The sequence below is a fragment of the Diachasma alloeum genome, unplaced genomic scaffold, assembly GCF_001412515.2.
Source record: "Diachasma alloeum isolate Michigan unplaced genomic scaffold, Dall2.0 Dall_scaffold_00214, whole genome shotgun sequence".
In the NCBI taxonomy this organism is placed as follows: Eukaryota; Metazoa; Arthropoda; class Insecta; order Hymenoptera; family Braconidae; genus Diachasma; species Diachasma alloeum.
Genome location: NW_021680379.1, coordinates 25589 through 48021, shown reverse-complemented (window position 1 = coordinate 48021; position 22433 = coordinate 25589). Strand labels below are relative to the sequence as shown.

Below are 22433 nucleotides of genomic sequence, written 5' to 3'. Positions count from 1 at the left end.
ATTAAAAATATCCTAATTAGTGCACCGTCACAATTTTTGTTGGAGAGGGTCCCCCAACCTCCTAGGCACATATTCCAAGTGGAATCGAGTCGGTTGATGCATGCGTGTCCGTGCACCCCCACCGCATTCACGGAAGTTACACAAAATGAATCTTGAAAATTTTATTAAAAATCCGCTAATTGGCGCACCGTCACAATTTTTGTTAGGGAGGGTCCCCCAACCCCTCAGTAACATTCCAAGCGGAATGAAGTCGGTTGGTGCATGCGTGTCCCTGCACCCCCACCGCATTCCCCGGAAGTTACACAAAATGAATCTTGAAAATTTTATTAAAAATCCGCTAATTGGCGCACCGTCACAATTTTTGTTAGGGAGGGTCCCCCAACCCCTCAGTAACATTCCAAGCGGAATGAAGTCGGTTGGTGCATGCGTGTCCCTGCACCCCCACCGCATTCCCCGGAAGTTACACAAAATGAATCTTGAAAATTTTATTAAAAATCCGCTAATTGGCGCACCGTCACAATTTTTGTTAGGGAGGGTCCCCCAACCCCTCAGTAACATTCCAAGCGGAATGAAGTCGGTTGGTGCATGCGTGTCCCTGCACCCCCACCGCATTCCCCGGAAGTTACACAAAATGAATCTTTAAAAATTAATTAAAAATCCCCTAATTAGCGCACCGCGATAATTATTGTTGGGGAGGGTCCCCCAACCCCCTAGCTACATATTCCAAACGGAATGGGGTTGGTTGGTGCATGCGTGTCCGTGCATCACCATTTTGTTCACCGGAAGTTGGGAGAAATGAATCTTAAAAAATTAATTAAAAATACCCTAATAGGTGCACCGCGATAATTTTTGTTGGACAGGGTCCCCTGACCCCTTAGGGACACATTAAAAATAAAATGACATCGATTGGTGTATGCGTTTATTGCACTCCTATTGACCGCGTAAAAACTTATAAAAATAAAAAAAATATCATGAAATTCCTCCTCGAGAAATCATTCCCCACCCTCGTCATACATTAAGAAATAATAATAACAAAAAAAAAATTGTTCGATTGTTTTTTATCATTTAATTTGTCTGGGAGGAGGTTTAAACTCGTGGCTACCGATGTAGCGTTGAGCGAGCGGCTACGGTGGGGGCCGTACAGTCCGCCTCACAAACTATACCCATCTCCCGCTGAACTGCTCCCGCCAGCTTCAGCCTCATTCATGCCATAGGAAGATATTAACATCTCACTTTTCTAAACAAGTTTGAGATCAAATTCCAGGACAATGTTTTTGTCAACAGAAGAATTCCCAAAAATTTAGGTAGGGGAGGGTGGGGTAAAATGGACACTTTAAACTTTTTTTCAATTGTTCATAACTCAGAAACAAATTTATCAATTGAGCTCAGTTTAGGCTCGTCACAAAGGGAAATAATTGTTCTTTGTATTGAAAAAAAAAAATTATTGAATTTCATCAACATTTCAATCGCTTATTAACATTTTAAAAAAAGTCAAAAGTGTTCGTTTTACTCCAACCTCCACTACTTGGAGACAACAAGCTTCAAATTTTAAAATTCCACAAAGTTGTCGTAATTCCCTGACTTTTCCAGACCAATTAAATTCCCTGACAATACCTGGTTTTCCAGATTTCCTTGACTACTGGAGACCCTGAATAACGCAAAAAGTAACGGTTACATGCCTTCTGTCGCTTAGACTCGAACCCCTTCTTGTTTGCTTTACCTTACAACTCCTAGGACGTTGTCTTATGACAATGCATCTGTTTTTATAATCTTTAAGTGAAGTCAGAACAGTAGATTGGATCCAATTCAACTCATTATTTAAATCAGGTGTCCACATTGCCCCACCATCCCCTACATTGACAAATCTTACTGCTCAATTTAATGCTACTTACTGTAACAACATGAGGTGGTACACCGCTGACCCAGTGTGTTATGATATCACTGGGCAAAAAATGTCTACTGCAGACATAAGTGTCATCACTAACAGTATAGTTCTCAATAGCAATTGCCTCCTGCCACTTTTTTCTAGTCTCTTGATCCTTTGGAGCTGAGAAAAAACTGTAGGAATTTTTGTAGTTTGTCTCTTTACACAGCACACACTTTCGTGTCATTTCCGCAGCTTGGGATATTTATTACAAAACAAAATCCAGTTTCTCTTTCATTTGTCACTTGTTGCGGAAATTTAACTCCTAATCTCTAGGTTATATTGACGATGTTCGTTTTTATCCAAGAATAATAATAAAAAATCACAAACTCTAGATGAGTGTAGTATACCAATTCGATAATTTCTTTTCAAGCCTCTGAATTGCTCTTAATTCTCAATTGCTCGTAATAACAGGATACATTAATCAATGCTACTGTTATCCACGACGAACAGAAAAAAAAACATAAATAGATCGAAGATGTAAGGTATATTGTGAAAATAGTGAGAAGGTGGACGCTGAAGCTCAGATAATTGTACTGAGATTTGAGGTTACAGTCAGTTACAGTTACTCGTCTTTCATCGTCTTTTGTCGTCTTTGGTTCTCGTTTCACCACTTTCACAGGGGAATTCAGGAGCCCTGATTGGTCGGACTCCCATAACCCACATTTTCCCTTCCGAAAAAAATGTGTCTGGAAGATTATTCCAAGCAGAGCTTATTATTTGAGTAGTTATACAAAGAATAAGTGGATTGTTATTTTGTGATTGAGGACTAATTATTGAAAAGGTATGTTCATCATATTTCCTTTACTGTTATTATCTTGATTAAATATTATGATATTACACTGCAATGAAGTCTGGTGACTCATTTAGAGAAGAAATGGCATCGATTTTTCCGATTATTCGTCGAGGAATTTCGACAACAGCCGTTGCTAGCGGTAAGAAGAATTTCCGAAAGTTCAATCTTTATAATAAGAGAGGTACGAGGGAGTTTAAGGAACGGCAGAGGCACAATCCTGATCCTGATATTCCCATTCATGGTGAGTTAACCTAGTAGTACACTAATGTCCAATGGAATGAGATAGGGGACGATGGGGTAAAATGAACACTTTACTTTTTTTCAAATGCTAATGACTTATTGAATTGTTGATGAAATAGAATCTTTTTTTTTCAATGAAAAGTACAATTCTTCCCCCTTGTGATGAGCCTACACTTCCTTCAATTGACAGATATATTTATGAGTTATCAATATTTCTTTAAAAATCAAAAGTGGCCATTTTATCCCACCCTCTCCTATATTTTTTAAATAGGATCAAATTGGCCGAATAAACGAAAAAATATTATAATTGTGACACATTGCCTTCTATACCTTCGTATAACCAAGCCAAGAATGGAACAAAAGAAATACGTCACGATAATTGCTTTGTTGCTTTCGAATGGAAGTATTGTAATCGTTCAAATTTAAGTTTTGGATTTTTCATGTTTTATCGACCCATTATGATCCAAAAAGTTCGAAAATGCAATTTTTCCACCATGTCCGTACGTATGTATGTATGTGCGGGCATATGTAAACAAATTTTTTTTCGATTGTTCGCTAATGAACCGATGGAATTAAATCTTCCGTTCCTCAAATGCAAATGTATTGTTGAGCCTTATCAATCGCCATTAATTAAAATGTAATTCATTTATTAATTGTTTAAATTTTTATAATTTAAAAAAAAAATTTTTTTTACGATTACTAAAAAAATGTTCTGAATTGATGGAGTGATGGCTTAAAAAAATTATTTGGATGTCCTTTTGACCGAGTTCGCAGAATCAAGGTGATAGCAATAATCGTTATTTTGATTTATTTGAAAATTTGCAAAAATTCTGTATTTTTTGAAAATCAGCATTCCGGGGATATGTTTGAATATTATGCTTCAAATGAATTCAATCATTGCGTGAAATTTTTGTTTTAATGCCATTAAGGCGAAGTTAAAAGATGATTATGATAGCTACATTGGTTGATTTGATTTTTACGATGATTGTTGAAAATTTCGAATTTTTCATGAATTTTCCTGAAACTGAGCTTTCTGATGGTGTCTTCGAATGTAATATTTCAAATTCATTCAATTATGTATGAATAACATTGTTCTGTTAACATTTTATCAAAGGGTTGAGGGGAGCGATAGAACTGCAACAAAGATAATTGTTTGTATAGAAGAAAGGGATAATAAGAATAATGATGATAACATTCAACAAAGTTGAAAATCCGACAAAATTAGTTAAAAAGAAATCTTATTCAATTTAATAAAATGAAATAGACATTGATCTATACATGATAGTAGAAAATGATGTGCAAAATAACCATTCGGAAGCATATTGCTAATTTATTAGCAGAAATAACTACCCTATATTGAATACAAGAGCAATTTCCCACTTGTTTCATCTAATTTTCCTCTCGAGTCTTCATCTAAAGACTCACTATATTGACTAGCAGTTAGCTTTGACATATCGTCACTGACATATCGATCAGAGTGCCAAATTATTTTGAAATGAGGAGATTACCTCAAAATAAGAACTGAGGATTGAAAAAAAATTTCAGATCGTGGAACGAGAAAAATCGGTTTCAAAGAGGGAGCGCACTTTGTAGTAGTTCCTGAAATGGTTCCAGAATTAATAGTACCGAATTTGGAAGATTGTCAATTGAAACCTTACGTCTCATACCGCTCTACACGTGTAGTCCAATCGGCATTCACACCTAAGGACCTCTTCGATGCAATCTACGCCAAGAAAATAACTAGTGATTTCAGAGAAGGTAAATTGGACGAGACCGGCAATCCTCTAGAACCAAGTGAATTCGAATCGCTCTCACCACAGCAAGCACTAGATCTCGCTAGCAAGACTGGCAGCGATCTTTTTGCACAAGAGAAACCTCCAGAGCTTTTAGAGGAAGTTAAATAAGAGCTACATCAAATTTCATATTGATTTCTTCCTTCATTTATTGTCGTAGAACGTGATTATGTAAATATCTCACATGTATATGTTTAAACAATAAATATGCGACTAAAATTAGTGGACCTAGAACTCAGAACCTCGCTGATCCGGAGTTGACTAAAAAAAAAACTTCGTTAATTCGCATTCCTAAAATTTAATTTGTATATTTCTTTAGCTACTTGCCTTTACTGATGAGTTCTACGTGCACCGGTGTTATGACATACTTTTTCTCATATATTCTGATCCTGTTTGAAAGATTACTCACTTCTAATTACAATGCTCTAACATTATGGTGACCATTTTGATGATTTACAGATTATGAAGTAAAAGAAGAAAGTAAATGAAACTATTAATTTTGAGTTATTCTTTGTAATAAACGTGTAGAGTCAGAACAATATGAAACTTTAAAGCAAGGATTTGATGTCTAAATGCGTCTCTTGTTTTCTTTAGCCACACTTGAACTTTAATCAAGACCAACATGGCAAACCACAGCAAGCTCATATAACCACAGACGGTCATTTTAATACTTAGCAATCTACTGCTCGTTGGAGCCTCACAATTCAGCCCGAGAGGGGGAACGAGAGAGGGAACTTGAATTCGCGATCTTCTGCATATTGACAAAATGGGATGTTTTGCATTGAAGCCTTGTCTACGGAAATTGTCATTTGCACATTCTAGTTGCACGATATACATTTTTAATTCTAATAAATTGTAATGTGCCATTTCCATTATACGTTGTACAATCGGAATTCTACATTGTAGGATTCAAACGTGTGAATGTTAACATATGAAAAAATCCTATGGAGAATTCAAACATTTTCTATAGAATTTTCCAGATGGAATTTCCTACAGGATTCCTTATCAGGTTTTTCCTATTGTATTTCTTATAGGATGTCCTATATGATTGCCTATAGGATTTCATATGAGATTTTCAACAGGATTCACCTAAAAAAAGTAGTGCTTTAAGGCCCGGGTGTACTATCTTTCGAACGTGATCTCGATGTTTTTTTTTTCATCTTTCGTCATCTGAAATTGTCAATTGAGTCCTGCATCATGCAGAAGTTTTGAAAAATGATGAATGAATAATTAAAAAAAAGTAGAAGAAATTCTTAATTTTTTCAAAGAGCATTTTTAATTTATATTCAGAATAAGTTGAATAACAAGAAATTGAAAAATGTATCTGATTTACGGTGACAAATGGCGGCCTGTCACCCAATATCATGCAGGGGAAGCACTGATTTCGTAAATCTTTTCCCACACTGCACAAAGACTTTTATTACGGAAAAGGCTCTTTGAAAAAAGTTGTAATATTTTGGAGAATTTTTCAATCACACTTTTATCACACAAAAATGGCAGATGACTACATACCACTGTTTTGAAAATTGAGATACTTAGCTGTCACTTCCCATGAGGAGTTAATGTTTTGTTATCCACCATGGAAAATGACAGCTAATAGATAATTTGCCACAGCGAATCAGATATTTGTAATTTCCACTTTTTTCAACTCATTCTGAATCTCAATTAAAAACGCTCTTTGAAAAAGTTCAGAATTTTTTCTATTTTTTTTATCATTCTATCATAATTTTTGGGAATTTCTACATGGTATACCACTCAATTGACAATTTTGGATTACGAAAGATAAAAAAAATCCAGATAACATTCGAAAGATTGTACACTTGGGCCTTAAGTCGACGTCGGCTTGATTCTAACCGATTTTAGACTTGATTCAAGTCGAGTGATAAGTCGAAAAGTGGTTTATTTCAAGTAGAAACGTGTCAAGCCGAAATCGGTCTGAATCAAGTCGATATTCCGGATTACATCTGTTCGAGTCCGACTTGATTCATGCCGTCAATTCGACATGAAACAAGTCGATTCCCGGCATGATTTAGCCCGTCGTGATTCAGGCCGACTTTTTTTGGGCGTTTTCTATAAAATTTAGGAGTATAAGAGTTACAATGAGGGTCAAAAGTCTCATATGGGGATCATGTGGGGGTCATAGATGGGTCATAAAGAATCATTTTAGAGTTTTATCCCATGATATATCATGGGATATGTTAAAAAGTGGAAAAAATCATGACTCCACCGATTTTGCCCCATACATCCCCGAAAAATGACGTTTTTCATGTTTTCAGCTACAAAAGTTTCCTCGTACCACAGTTTTCATCCGATTTACATTTTTGTTTTTTTGAAATGCTCGTAAGACTCCCAGGAACAAACGTAAGTATCCGTTTTACGATCCGTCAATTAGAGAATTGAAAAATCGAGAAAAATGAAAACAAAATTCGAAAAATTTTTTTTTGTTCATAGCATCCGTATTATGCTATGAACAGAAAGCAGTCTATCAGCTGATGAAAAGAAGGCTAATATGGGGGTGATATAGGGGTCACATCAGGGTTATATAGGGGTTATATAGGGATGAGGGTTATGAAGGTCATTTGATCCTCCTATGACCTCTGTATGACCTCCACATGTCCCATCTGACCCTCATATGGCCCTTATGTAACCCACATATGACCCTTATATGACTCGCACATGGCCCTCATATGACCATTCATAACCTTCATATGACCCTCACACGACCTCTATATGATCCTTATATGTGACGTCAACATGAAAAGAGGCCACTTTATCGATTCTAGTTTCCGAGATATTGACGTTTTTGTGTCAGCAACTCCCATTTGCACCAATGTTGTAAATTGTTTTTTCCATCTTCTCCAACGACCTCATTTTTGACCCCATGAAGATCATTTTGGGCTCAATATGTGCGGAATGTTATCAATATTATCAGAGTATACATAACATCATATCGACAAAGTGGTCCCTTCTCATGCGGACGTCCACATAGGACGCCCATATGACTCTTTTTACCCTCATTCTGACCCTTATAACCCTAAATTTCATAGGAAATCCTATTGAAAATCTTATAGGATGTTTTCATTTGTGTATGAAATGTATAATTCAAGAAAATATGTATAATTCAAGAAAAACACGAAATTCATAAAACTCGGTACTGGATTGGTGGATTTTGTTGTTCTTGAATTCTACATGCACAATACCTGCCGAATTGCATACAATAAATTGGACATTCAAAAGTTTACATTCTACAATGTGAAATTCAGATAGCACGATGTGTAACTGAGTTTGTCCATTTTAAATTCGTAGGATTAAGATCTTAAGTCATTCTGCGGAGAAAATATTGTATCAGTGTAGAAATTTTCCAAGAGAATAGGCCAAAATCCGCTGAAAGCCTTAACTTGTTCGAAATAGTAGAATATTCGTTGATTTACTAATTTTTTATAAAATTTGCAAGCATTTATCGAGATTTTTTTCAATGTTCCATGTTCTTTACTTCTACGTATATTTACACTAAAAAAATCGAGAAAGTTGATTTATTTTCTTATTCCACTTCAATTCACGTTTATTAGTCTTACTTTCGACAATCGAAATCATAAGCCAACTTCAATCAATCGGTAGTTCCCGCCGAATTGTCAGTTTCAAAACTCAATTTCCCATGCAATTTTTCGTGATTTTTCTCCCATTCAATATTGATATGATAATAACCCTCCGTCGAACAACAAAGGATTCCCATTGCTTTTTTCAATCCTAAAAAATATCGAACTATGCTATTGACTATATCACATATAATCTTCATTCCCAATTGATGAAAATTCCTCCAACAATATGTCTCTTTCACGTTTTGAATTTCACCTCCTTTTGTTAAATGACAATTTCGTATATTTTTTATAGCACGTTTGCGATGATTTTAGAGTGATCTTTTCCAATGGACGATCAAGTAGTCAATAAGGATCACCTACTAATCATACTAATGAAAATTTATCGTCCTAAGAAGGCATTTTTTTCATATTTTCTTCAATTTTCTGATATACTATTGATGATTTCATTCTTCAGTAATTCGATGTTGATTTAATCAGAATTATACCAATTGATGAGTAATTCACATCAAGCAGAGTAAATTTAAAAAAATGAATCGGGAAACAAATAAAACAAAAAAACAACGATTGGTTACTTCAGTCAATGTGTAATTCATTCAGTTGAATTTATTGATAATTTCATGCGAAATAATAAAGTGAAAAATTGACAGAAAAACTGATTCTCGCATAAATGTTTCTAGAAATTTCATCAAACCGCAACAATATTTAGATAGGTTTCGTATATGTAAGTAGACTTGCCTCCAATCGCCGGTACCTTTTTTTTTTATTAAAAAAAGAGATTCTTACTTTTGTTCACTTTTGAGCGAAGTTTGATTGTATTTATCATTTGTTCATTTTAAATATATATCTAAAATGGTAAAGGAATAAATCCAAATGATTGAAGTCGTTGTTGGTTGTGCGCGGCCGGTATTGCTCATCAATTTCCTTATTAAACAGTTGAAGCTCTGAAAAATCTAGTACCTACAGGAGAAATATATTCCACGATGAAAAGGGCCGGAATACCTCCGTCGCTTCTCTCAATAATCGCCGAACACCTTCTCATTGTTTCAACAATTATGCAGACTTTTTTTCACAAATATTATTGACTAGTTTCATATGATTATGACGAGATTAATTGATTCTCAACATGGTAAAATGTTCTCTCTCATGCTCATTCTGTGGAAACTCGATAATTTTCCTTATTACCCAATTAACACCTTTTCTATCACTACATTTTATTCTTCAACAAGTTATTTCCTTTTTTATACTTATCAATTAATACCCAAATTGCCTATAATTTGTTTTTTTATTGTTTGTTGATGTTTACTTCTCATGGGTCGATGAACGGTGATTTTTTATTACATTAGTGACGATCCCAGGCGACTCAATGGCAGTGGGACATTATTAAAACTCTATCACTTGAAAAAATTAATTATTCAATCAATTCAAAATTACATTCGGTCATTGCAATGAGTTTAACAAATTCAGTTTCACGTATCAAAAATCAATGACTCATTCTCCAAATTTTCCCCGTACAAGTCATCAATGGTGTGCCCTTAAAGCTATGGTACAAATCCCATTGACCTTAAGCCTTCGATTTTAGTTTATTAACGAGGGTTTTCTTTTTTGCTATGACTAATTCTGAAGGAAAATTCTAGTGCTTCACTTTTTTACCCATCATTCTATTAAATTCTTGTCTGGATTCTAATAAATTGGTGTTTTATCAGTTCGAGTTAATGATCAGTCTATTTATGATTAATGATTACATATTCCTGTACCACACGACAATTTTCCAGTCTAGAGTTCATGATAGAAATAGATTAGTAAGAGATGTCTGTTCGAGATGGAATAAGGAGATGAACTGAAAGAGAAACCAAGTGGTAACTAACACCTTTGAAATTTCACTGGAGGAATGTCATTATCTTCGGCTCCGTTTTCATAACTAAGGTTGAGAATTCCACGTCCTCCTCTCATTGTTACCACAACATTCGAATGTAACTCTGATTAGAGTGCGAAATTGAAAACATGTACTGTCAAGTAATATTTTCGATGAGTTCTCTTCATCTCCATCATTTTGATTTTGATGTTTATCAAAGTTATTCGGTTGACATTTTTTCCTTAGAACTTGTTTAGCATATGAGGTATTCTATGTTAAATGAGTCAACCGCTGACCCTCACTCTCTTGGAAATTGATCTCGATTTTTTCTACGATTGGAGAACTATAAGAACTATCTCTCAATTTTTTCAGATTTTTTCAAAAGCCCATTTCGGAGATATGATGTTTTCCTTGTTTTTTCTTTTTTTTTTTCAATAACTCCAGTTCTATTCATCTGATTTTGATTCATGACACGTCAAAATTTTCGATTTTCTACCATCTATAAGAATATTTTGAGTAATTTTTTTTCATCCCCTACGTGCATATAATACCGAATTTTCGAAAAAAAAGTTGAAAAACCTGAATTTTCCAAATTATGTCCCATTTTATTCGTCTCGTCTTTTTTCAGTAACTCCTGTGCCTATTACATACATATTTTGAGCCATCATACAAGTTGGTTTTGGTCCTAGATCTATTTTATTTCCAATTTTTTCTTCTCGAAATTCCACGAAATTAGTTAAAATACCCCAAAATGACGTTGATTGACTTTAATTATAAACAGTATTAAGTGAATTAAGGGTATATTTATATGTTACATATTTTTTTCACATACATAATCGAAGTCGTTTTGGGGTGTTTTGACCAAATTCGCAGAATTTTGAGAAGAACAAAAAAAAATAAGATGGATTCAGGACGAAATCCAACTTGTATGATGGCTCGAAATACTTGCTTTGATTACAAGAATTACTGAAAAAAAGATGAGAAAAACAAAAGGTGACATAATTTTGAAAATTCAAGTTTATCAATTTTTTTTTTTGAAAATTCGGTATTATGAGCCGTTATAAATTAAAATCGGCAGAATAGAACCCGAGTTATTGAAAAAAAAAACGAAAAAACAAAAAAAATCAGATCGTCGAGATGTGCTGGCGAAAAAATCTGAAAAAAATTGAAAGATAGTTTTTCTAGTCCCCCAGTCGTAGAAAAAATCGAGATCAATTTTCAAAAGGGTGAGGGTCAGCCACTGACTCATTTGGCACGGAATACCTCATATATTTCTAAAGTTTTCCTCCTTGTTCTTAAAATAAAAAAACATTAAATCTGAGTTTCTTTCGATTTGATTTGGAAAACTGAGAATTTCCTGGAGTTTTTCTAGGACAATAGAATTTCTTTGAATCTCCCAGAAAATCTAATGTTCTAGAATTTGTTAAAAAAAATTGTAATTCTTCAATGTTTCGTGGAATTTAAAAAGAAAATTTCTAGAAAATCTTCAGACAATTGTGGAACGTTCTATGGTGCACCTTTGTGTATGCAACTTTGTGCAATAATTTATAGCTTAAGCAATAACGAGGACCTAAAAAAAATTAACAATGAAAATTGAAAATCTCAGCTGAATTCATTTTGTCGTTTTTGCAGAAAAAAAATTCTTTGCGATTGAAGTAAAAATTTTACGTCAGTCACAAGAAAAAATAGGGAATAGTTTTGTTACATATAAAAAGATGAGATATACAGGGCGTACCAAAACCCATCGTATATAACGTGAGGGTAGCTTGGGGAGATTTGGCAACAAAGCGAAAATCCACTGCAAATCACCGTTATTTTGAAATAGAATATTTTGCGTCGAAAACCCCTGTGACACTAGGCGCGAACGATAGTTTTCCGTAATGACTTTCACTTTTGCCAGTTCGGGGAAGTGTCAATCCTAATCCCCGGACTGGGAAAAATGGAAGTCACTACGGAAAATTTGTACTTCCGCTCACTTGGGTTGAATGAACGAAAATGACGGTATCAGTTGGGCATTTAGCGCATAATGATCTAAAAAAAATTGTTTTTCTATCACCATGACCCGCTGAGGAAACCCGTAATAAATTTCACTGCGGCTTAAGAGCCATTTGAGTCCTACATTGTTAAAAATTTTCGTCTGAATTTTCCGTGCCAAATTCCGGAAATTTTTATCGTCTTCAAGGTCCACTGAAATTTTAGGAAATCTTGTCATTGAAAATTCAGAATTTCGTGGAAAAATCAAACAGAACTGTAAATTTCCGTTCCATTTTCCCCTGAAAATGAATTGAAAACCAAAAAATTTCGATAAATATATTCTTAAATTTTCAGGACTGTGACACTGAATGTGATTTAGGGGAAATGAAATCATGAAATTTCTGATTTCTGAATATTCATATTAGATTGGAAATTCAAATAAATGAAGGAATTCTCGTCTTTAAGTTGTTTCAAATTCTGAAATTTTACTGAATTTTATGTGAAACCTGAAATTTCAAAATTTCTTTCCCCCTAAATCGCATTCATTGTCACTGTCCTGAAAATTGGTAGTCGATTGTTCATGAAATTTCATTTTTTTCTAACAGTGTACACGTAATGTGAAGCTGAAAATGAAAGTCAACGTAAAAAATTAATATCTCCTCTCTCATTTAATATTGAGAAGTGAAATTGATTGGAATCGATTGGACATTCAATGTCATCATCCCTCCACCTTAAATGGGAAAGAGGATATTATTTCTCTACTGGGGAAACACGTTTTATTCATTGTCTGTGTTTTTTCTTACTGATAACTCATAAACAAAGCACCGGAGACAAATTTTCATTGGAGTTTTCGCTTCCAAATGACGTGTAAGTTTTGGGAAACCCTGTATAAATTGCAAAGTTTTTTTTAATAGAAATTACTGAAAATCCAACAGGAAAGGCGCGAGCGGTTCCTTTTGCATTTCTCGTTCTTTCATGTCCTTACTTCGCTTCGAAACAGAACAGCTGCTTCAACTATCGAACATTTGTTTCACTAGAAACTCCAAACTACGCAATAAGCTAAAACCTAATATTTTTTCATCATTGGATGGTTCTGCTATGGAATTCTTCCGTTATTGAAAACCATGTCGAGAATAAATATTTTAAGTAGTTATTCCATTGGATCACCGGCATTTTCAAAGATTGTTGCATGAGGACTGCTACTAGCTGGCCACAAAAAACCACCAACACTCCCAGGCGGCAGATAAGAGGCACCACCACCCAATCCAACCTGAAGTTAATCATTTTTCCAAATGGGAGAAATTTTTTCTTGTCAACACTTTTCTGTAATGACTCTGTTTTCCGCATTCTCTTGCATCCCTGTGCGAATAATTAAGCAACAGGCAGGTATTTGGGATTCATGCACGTGCGGAAAAAATAAAGACAAATGTTTAAAAAAATAATGGTCATTTATTGCAGTGAAATAAATAAATTATAGGAACAAATTTGCAGGTACAGACTACATACATTTCTAAATTGTGAGCTAAACTTTGTTTTATCTTTGCAATGGTTTGCAAATACTCAATTTGAAGTGTAGAAAATTAATTATAATTGCGTGAATTAAAATAATTCCCTGAGAATTGTTAAACAATTCAAAAGAAAATGTTCTAATGAGAAAGAAAAATTTCAACTGTATATTTTGAATTTAATGTATTTAATCAATAGATCCTCATTCTATTCCACGATATTGAATTTGAGTATTAAAAATAAAATCAGTCCTCTCAAACTCTAATCTAAATGAATATAACAATATTCTCAAGAAGTTACCTGCTGGCTCCATAGCAGTGTCCTCTCGGCTAATTGACAATCAGCAGCAAGTCGAGAAGGTAAACTCTTCCATCTGTCCTCTTCACGTTCTCTTTCTCTCTCGAAGTCAGAATCGGATGCTTGAGAGAGTGGTGGCAGAATTTGTGTTCGTTGGGCCATTTTGTAACTGTCTTGCCGTGGAACATGTTCGCTACTTCGTCTCGCCGACGACGAACCACTGCTACTCCCACTACCCGACAATCCCGGTAAGGGTGTTGGACTGCCACCACCTCGATGTCTATGATACAGATTTCTCTTTTGTTGTAGCATTCTCTGTTGTACTAACAATTGCAACTGCATATTTGAGTCACCACGTGCTTTGAACTGCTGCTGATTTGGCGATGTTGAACTTGGGCGCAAATGCACGAGGTCGAGGTGCCCACGAGCCTTCCCTGAATCTGAATTTTTTAATTTAACTTTACTAAAAACAAAGAAAACAAACGGAAAATTCAAAATTAAAAAAGAAAACTAAATCAATAGAATTAATAAATTAAATGACACGATATATGTAAGGTAAACAGGCGAATTGCTGGACCGTTAAGGAAAATTCGAGTTTCGTGGCAGTATCTAAAATAAAAAAATCACCGAATTGGCAGAAAAAAAATTATTTTAAGTGAAAATAACAAAAAAAAGAATAATTAAATTAAGAAATAGTTGAATGCATCCGAAACCCCTAATTTCTGGACGACTGGGCCATATTTTTTTTCATTTATTAAATGTTAATGAATAGAAAAAATAATTGATCACATACACAATATACACAAATAATATTATTGAAAGATGAAATAATCAGGAAAATTTTCATTCTATTTATGGAATATTCAATGCAAGTTGAAATCGTCCAGAGACTAATACCCATCCAAAAATTGATCTGTTTACCCTAATTAAATGAGATTTTCTTCCAATGAGCTCAACAACTCGATAAAATTTGATACTCTCATAGCAGGCATGAGGAGAAATTCATAATATTGGCTTGACCGATTTGAAAATGAAAATTTCCGATGATCGGAGAAAGATTTCAATTCAACATGTACTTCAAAAAGTTGAAATGATTCCTGCATGATTTTAAATATCTCTGTAAATATTAATGAATGAGAAAAAAATATTTGGCAGAAAATTTACCTTGAATACTGCGTTGTTTAACGGGCCTATCACCCGTACTAGTCTGTTGACAAAACATCAGTCTTGGTCCTGCATCAGACGCTCTCCTCCCCTGAGCTGTTCTCGCTATTCTAGCTGCAATCGGCGATGGACTTTTTGGTGGTGGTGGAGTGCACGATGGTAAACTACTGGTAAAACATCCAGTAATTGAAAAATCTGGTGGACAACCAGAGTCAAAGCTCGATTCAAATAACTCAGAGGATGAGCTGCCACTGCAGCCAGCCCCAAAGAGTGTGACACGACTCGGTGGATCAATGGGCTCCATCATTGAATCAAAGTGCTGTTGTTGATAATCACTTAGTCGACGATTCACAATTTGACTATCGATTCTTTGGCTTATATCACGATCTAATCCCAGTCGATGTTCTTGGAGCTTAATTTGGGCCTCACGGAGTTCATCACCGCTTGGACCCTCTTCCAGATCACCTTCTGCACTGCAGCAACCCTCGTCAGTTGAAGAAGACGTCGAACTAAAACGCTTGCCACCTCTGTTTGCTTCGTCCCTTCTGGAAATAATGAAGATAAATGTTGGTGGTAAATATTGAAATTAATTTGAATATGTTGCGCTCAATGTCAGTTTTCGAGGCACATTTTCGAGAAAAATAAAATAAAGAAGGGGAAATCACCAGTTTCAGCGATTGTCCGTCAAGCAATAAGTGAAAAAAAAACCAGCTCTGGAGAACAAGAATACATTTTATGAGCCGCTACTCTGGAAGGCTGAAACTGGTGTTTGTTGACTAACTAAATTAACATGTTTTAATTGTATTTACGTGTTATACAACTAGTCATTCATGGTTCTTGGCATATTTTTTTGGTTTAATACTAGCGTAGTAGCAGCAGTATCACCTTATCTACATATTGAATGAAAAAAGAATAAATTTTTCAAAAAGCTAGCATCAACATTCTAATTCCATGTGAAAACAATGGAAACACAGAGCCGCAATATTTCTCTTGTGTCAATGCCATTTTCAGAAAATGCTGTTAGAAAATATGTATACAAGGGAAGAAAAGAACAGAAGGGTTCAATCAGTAATAATATTTTTTTCAAAGACTTGAAAGCAGAAGAAAGCCGGAAGGTAGAGTAATTCAAAGAGAATGTTGAAGAAAATGAAATAACAAGGGAAGCAGGTGTTTTTGAAACGAAGAGTTTACCAAAAACTGAAATTGGGTACAGGCCACCCTTTTTTTCGATCTTCCAATCCCAACCTATCCCGACATTATGTTGATAATCTCCACAACAGCAATGATTAACCATCAACGGCCGATTAAGCTATCGCTGTAAATAAAAATCAGTGTTATGTGATTTTGTTTCATGTGTTGCGTCAATTTCATATGATGTGGTGATGAATTGTTGAATTATGTTTGTTGAGTGATGAGTTTTCATATCTTCAGCCAGGCAGGATTGGAAGCTTCCAGATGCGATGGCAATGATGCAACACTCGTTAAAAAAAATCTGGATATTGAAACTTGAAAAAAATTCAAAGCTCCTATGATCGCAAGTGCCAATGGGATTTATCAGTCATATCTTATGAGAAATTTACCTTGATTTGAATTTATCTTCCTTTCCACGTGATACTGGAGGCCAGGCGGGGTTATTCGATGGGTTACCACTTCGGTGTTGCTTCAGTCTTTCCAATAACAAAAAGTATATGGCAGCATGGTGATCATAGCTGTTATTTTTTAGTGACTGAAAAGTTTAAAATTGAAAAAGTAAGTAAATAATAAATCTTTCATTATCTTATCCATTATATGTGAGAGAGCTTACATCTTTGGTACGTGTAACATCAATGCCTAAACTATGCATAAGCCTGAGAATTTGCTCATTTGGCTCTTGGAGGGCTGATGGAGTTGTGTTCAAAACAGGACATATGGAATCAGCAGTTCCAATCATCCAACGGTGCCTCTTTATTTGAGGAATAGTGTACCGCTTTGCTGGCTCTAGCACCAACATTTTACGTATTAAGCTCTCACAATCTGTAATAAAAATAAATAATTTTAGTGTACACTACAAATCCTATGAGCTTCACAATGAAGGCCTCGGTGCTTTAAATTAACAATTTAAAGTAACCTTTAGTGAAAAGAGTTTTACCTCATTTCTCACGTACCTGTGCTCATGAAATAAGGAATTCTAAATCTACCACTCAGAACTCGATCACGCAGGGACTGCAGAGTCGACCCATCGAACGGCAATGCCCCACACACTAGAACGTAAAGTACCACACCCAGACTCTGTTGAGAGACAGGTGAAAAAAAAATTAATTAACCAGCTCTGTCATTAATTAGATTACAAAGTTTCCGGAAAAAAAGTTCAACGGAGAAAAACCAAGTCATTGGACGAAGTTACCCAAACATTTAAATAACTAATTCTCTAAAAACTCTTGATCAAATTGATTACCTGCACGACACTCTTTTCCTAATAGCGCTTTTCTTGACATGTTTTTTTTCTAACTTATATCCGGCTATGTTTCTTTGAATAGTTTTCAACGAATGTGTAGTTTACAGGCCGAGCCGAAGGAGAGGTCTGTACATACATTCGTCGAAAACGAAATTTATTACCGAGTGCTCTATAATATTTTATATCAAGTCGTTCAGAAGTCGAGTTTTGAGCAGGCTGCGCGAAGCGCAGCGTGCGATAAACTCGACTTATTGCACGGCGTGCCATAAAAATCGTAAATTTTTTGACAATGGAAATGGCCTACACTGTTTTATCAAACAATGAGTTGATAATTTTTTTTTACATCAAGATTGTCCATTTCATTCGATTTTATTCTACTATTAATCGTTATTAAAACGGATGGTTAATTATTTAGAGATTCAAAATATGTAAATTATAAATACCCAAACATCAATTTCAGGACCAGCATAGTGTTTCCCTCTAAAAACTTCAGGTGCTGCATAAGGTGGGCTACCGCACCACGTACTCAGTCTCTCACCGGGTACAAAACGATTGCTAAATCCAAAATCAGCGATTTTAACATTCATTTGGGCATCCAGAAGTAAATTCTCTGCCTTCAGATCACGATGTGCAACACCAGTCGAATGACAGTACTCTACAGCCGAAAGAATTTGGGCGAATGTTGCACGAGCACGGGATTCACCCATTCTTCCGTATCTAGCAATATAATCGAAGATTTCACCTTTGTTTGCGTATTCGCATACCTAAAAGCAGAAATAATTCATTTAATTGAGATTAATCAGCAACTCATTATTCTCCAATTGTTTTTCATTCATGATTGAATTATCTATTAGTTTACCATATATATCATATTTTTCGTTTCCATAACTTGATATAGCTTCACAATATGTGGGTGTTCTAACTGCTTCATTATTTCCACTTCACGGTAAACTTTTTCTAAATTTGTTGAATCCAACTGTGTTTTATCAATTATTTTAATAGCCACCTGAATCAAGAAAACCGAAAAATCAGTATTACAAGTTTTAGTTACTCCTATTTTTCTCGATTAGCCTACTGAGATTCTATCGGAATTTGGAAAGTAATCATTGAATAATAGAGACAGAGAATTCAGGGTGTCCATCTGGAAGTTTCAACAACATTCCCTGACTTTTCTCGGTCAAATTAATGAAATTCCCTGACCATAGAAAACGTTTTTTTTATGAAAGAATATTAAATTTATAGACTCTAAGGTAAAAAGCATAGTAGGACGCTTTAGTGGGGACATAGACATTCCGTTTTGAAGACCGGAAGATGGGGATATTGAAATTCACCTTAGAGGGTGAATTTCAATATCCCATTTCACCTTCAAAATTTTCCTTGGATCATAATTTTCATCCAATTCAGATTTTTTTTTCAATGTTCGTCAGACTTCAACGAATAAAATTGGGTATTCGTTTTCCATTGCATAGAATGGATTGAGAAAAAATGAATCTTTTAGATTTAGTCTGTCTGCTCCACCACTCGATTTTTTAGACATTATGCAAGAACAAACAAAAAAGAATGCATTGAAAGAAACATTTTTTTCATGGGTTATTATCTATAATATATGACGTAAAATGGGTACTTAATTTCATTTTCTAGAGTGTAACGAAAATTGCGGAATACAAAAATATGCAGCAGGTGGAAATTGCGCAATAAAGGAAGTATGGCTAAGGGAGTTTTCAAAGACTTTTAGCGAGGGCTCCCCTTAAGAGGTGATCACTCTGTCAACTTTTCAACAAAATACGTACAGCGAAAAATTTGTCTAGAAAATTAGGATGCTAACATCTCTCTAACGGACCAGGTTGAAAATATCAGTGTTCTTGCAGTTTTTATATTGCTGGAAATGAGTATTTTTCAAATATTTCCACCATCTTGATATTCAAGAATTCCTTTGAAAAGTAGAATGTTGAATTTAGAACTTTCCATAGAAAAACCGCAAAACAGTGGGTTCCCAGTCTCATCACACGGGAAGATGTTAATACCCCACTTTTCTAAGTAAATTTGAAATCAAATTCCAAGAAGTTTTTTGTTAACAGAAGAATTCCCAAAAATTCTAATTTTAAAACTCCAGAAAGTTGTCGCAATTTCCTGACTTTTCCCTGATATTTTCAGACCAATCAAATTCCTTGACAATTCCCGGTTTTCCTGATTTCCCTGACTGCTGGACACCCCGACAACCCATCATAATTCTCCTGGCAGAAACAATGCTAATGAACAGATATAATGGAATCATTGAATAATTATTCCTATCAAGCTTAGACTGATAAGAAAGTATAAATGATTTTGCTGTCCATTTAGAATAAAATTATGAATTATTTTTTCCACCAGTCCCTTTATTTTTAGACTTTAATTGATTTATCGTTTTTACCTCTGTCTTGGTGATCCGATGCCGGGCCAATTTAACAACGGCGAAATTTCCCTTGCCTATTGTACCCTCGATATCGTAAAATCCAACACGAATCTGCTTCTTGCCTTGTCCACCTCCAGCATCCATTTTAAATAGCTGATTGTGTTTTCCCCTTTACACTAAATAGTAGCAAATAGTCTCCTTATTTAACTCTTTTTTTCCACGAATTTGTCTTCAGTTAAATTCCATAGTCCCCTACAAAAAACTAAAAACTTGGATCTTAATTATTTCATCAATTGATCCAAACTATAAGATAATTCTTTAAAAATATTTGGAAAAGTACGGCAGGACGTAGTCGACCCTCTGACAATATCCCTCATAATAAAAACTACCTATTACATTACTCTGTTCGAGAAAATATTCCAAGTAAATGTCAATTTATCGTTCCGTGCGTTGGCAGTCGTTGTAAAATATGACGTTAAATTTTATTGCATGGTAATGCGGAACGAATTATGTACAACTCCAGAGTGATATATCATAGGTGAATGCAAACGTAGCAAACGGGAGATACTGTATAATAATAATAATAATAATAATAATAATAATAATAATAATAATAATAATAATAATAACAAAGTTGCAAATAAAGAAGGATAAGTAGTTAACGAAAGAGAACTCGTGCGCGGCGTGCGTCATTGCTTACGCAGGTCGGAAACCTTTTTCTCACAGATATCGTTCCGTGATTTTTAGCCAGTCTCCAGAGTGGACAATGTTGACGACAATTGACGATTGTTGAAAATTCAGCGGAAATTTTAACCAATATAATTTACTAACGTGATATTAGTTCCCTGATTCATGTACGCAACCATATCCAAGTTTATTATTTAGACTTCAAATGCAAGAAAACCTAATTTGAGCAGGAGATAAATATCTTTTTTTGAATCATTATTGTTAAGGGGAGACTACTCCCTATGAGTGTTAAAAGTCGGAGGCTATTGGAATGAGATTTCTCATACACTGAAGATCGATTATATGTGTTTAAAAACGAATAATTAGTGCATAAACACGAATTGTTTATTGTTCGTTTACCACGCAAACGCTTAAAATGTTAAAAATAGTCCAGTGTAATGTGTAATAACAATTACGAATTAATTTGTTGAATTTCAACTCCTACACAGATAATTTCGTTATTATTTTAATAAAAAATTGCACTATTCATGTAAAATGGCCGGAAAAAATCTTCTGAAAGAATCGAGAATATATTTATAGTATTTTAAGGATAATTTCCCTACCTATTTTACATGAATGGCGCAAATTTTTATATTAAACAAAACGAAACTAGCTGTGTAGGAGTCAAATTTCAAAAAACTAATTCGTAATTGTTATTGTACACATTTTATCAAAAAATTTGAAAAAACCCTCTGTAGCTCAAACATTAGAGGCCCTGGACTATTTTCAACATTTTGAGCATCTGCGGAACAAATAATCAATAAACAATTAATTTTTTTACACTAATTATTCTTTTAGACATACATAATCGATCTTCAATATATGAGAAATCTCACTCCAATATCCCACGACTTTTGAAACTCATAGTAGTCTCCCCTTAATACTGTTATTTTGATGATGAAAAGGCAAAAAGTTGACTATTAATACAGAAAATAATGCTCAGAATTTGTGAAAAGGTTTTAGAGGGAAAGGGTAAAGTGTCAACTGGAATTCAAGTATCGTGCACTCAGCCGGTCGATACAAGGCGAAGGACCTCATAAATGCGTGTTCCTTCACTACCCCTCCAATGTGACTCGAAACTTCCCTTTCTCAACACCTCTGCACCGCCCATGTTGTTCTTCACTCACCCCGTCGAAATTTGAAAAATGTCGAAAAATCCGAAATTTTAATACCTAGTTCAGCGTGAAAAATTCATCATCTCCCCATCCCAAATCATCGTCATGAAATTATTGAAATTTGCAAAAGTGGGGAAATAAGTAAAGCATTTAATGAGAAAGTACTCACCATCGAACCGGTGATGAGAACACAAAGATACTCAAACGTCTTGCTGATCTCAACTAGTTATGATTACTGTAACAATGATATGGAGGAGAAGGGAAAAAAAGAAACCGGACGATGGTTCACCTTGGTGTTGGCAGAACGGGCGTACAATGCCCAACGAGGCTGCAACAAGTCGACACTCTTTTTCATCGGTCTTCTCACAAACCCCTGATTTACCTCAAAATATAAAAAAATAGATGCTCACCCGAATAAAACCTGAAGTCGTCTGCCATCGGTTGCAACTGGACAGACGCAACAGAAATGAAATTCTCAGTCGATCATTGGAAGATGGAAAATCATTCACACCCCAAAACTACACACAATTGGCACTTCATCACTCAATCGAACAGAGAAAGTGATTGATCCCAAGTGAACAACACGACGGTTCGATACCGACTAAAACGTCGGCCATGTTG

The 22433-nt window shown here is 35.0% G+C and overlaps 3 protein-coding genes across 6 annotated transcripts in view; 1 reads left to right on the top strand and 2 right to left on the bottom strand.

Moving 5' to 3' along the window:
* Positions 1-2528, bottom strand: part of LOC107037198 — an 11270-nt gene extending 8742 nt beyond the window's left edge. The window contains exon 1 of the mRNA XM_015255598.2: positions 1893-2528. Within this exon, the coding sequence (XP_015111084.1) occupies positions 1893-2111 (219 nt within the window). The 5' untranslated portion in view covers positions 2112-2528. The remainder of the gene's footprint in view (positions 1-1892) is intronic.
* Positions 2321-5313, top strand: LOC107037203 (39S ribosomal protein L41, mitochondrial). 2 transcript variants are annotated; one of them, XM_015255609.2, is made up of 3 exons: positions 2321-2708; positions 2778-2961; positions 4506-5313. In XM_015255609.2, the coding sequence occupies exons 2-3, from the start codon at positions 2802-2804 to the stop codon at positions 4862-4864; spliced, it is 519 nt and encodes a 172-aa protein (XP_015111095.1). In that variant the 5' UTR covers positions 2321-2708; positions 2778-2801; the 3' UTR covers positions 4865-5313. The 2 variants fall into 2 exon arrangements, with proteins under 2 accessions (XP_015111095.1, XP_015111094.1); XM_015255608.2 differs by having other exon boundaries at positions 2323-2708; positions 2795-2961.
* Positions 5314-13607: 8294 nt separating this feature from the next.
* LOC107037213 (serine/threonine-protein kinase SIK1) lies at positions 13608-22419 on the bottom strand. Of its 3 annotated transcripts, XM_015255631.1 has the most exons (10): positions 22223-22419; positions 21982-22140; positions 19990-20233; positions 18439-18585; positions 18023-18343; positions 17290-17413; positions 16950-17158; positions 16726-16871; positions 15146-15690; positions 13608-14421 (listed from the first exon to the last, which is right to left on the bottom strand). In XM_015255631.1, the coding sequence occupies exons 3-10, from the start codon at positions 20113-20115 to the stop codon at positions 13973-13975; spliced, it is 2067 nt and encodes a 688-aa protein (XP_015111117.1). In that variant the 5' UTR covers positions 20116-20233; positions 21982-22140; positions 22223-22419; the 3' UTR covers positions 13608-13972. The 3 variants fall into 3 exon arrangements, with proteins under 3 accessions (XP_015111117.1, XP_015111119.1, XP_015111118.1); XM_015255633.1 differs by lacking the exon at positions 18439-18585; XM_015255632.1 differs by lacking the exon at positions 21982-22140.
* Positions 22420-22433: the final 14 nt, after the last annotated feature.

Bases quoted from the DNA above. Each gene is read 5' to 3' on its own strand.
- LOC107037203 (XM_015255609.2), top strand. From the start codon at position 2,802: ATGGCATCGATTTTTCCGATTATTCGTCGAGGAATTTCGACAACAGCC. The intron at 2,962-4,505 runs GTGAGTTAACCT...AAAAAATTTCAG, and splicing joins TCCTGATATTCCCATTCATG to ATCGTGGAACGAGAAAAATC.
- LOC107037213 (XM_015255631.1), bottom strand. From the start codon at position 20,115: ATGGATGCTGGAGGTGGACAAGGCAAGAAGCAGATTCGTGTTGGATTT. The intron at 17,414-18,022 runs GTATTTATAATT...GTCTCTCAACAG, and splicing joins GTCCTGAAATTGATGTTTGG to AGTCTGGGTGTGGTACTTTA. The intron at 15,691-16,725 runs GTAAATTTCTCA...CATTATTTCCAG, and splicing joins GAAGATAAATTCAAATCAAG to AAGGGACGAAGCAAACAGAG.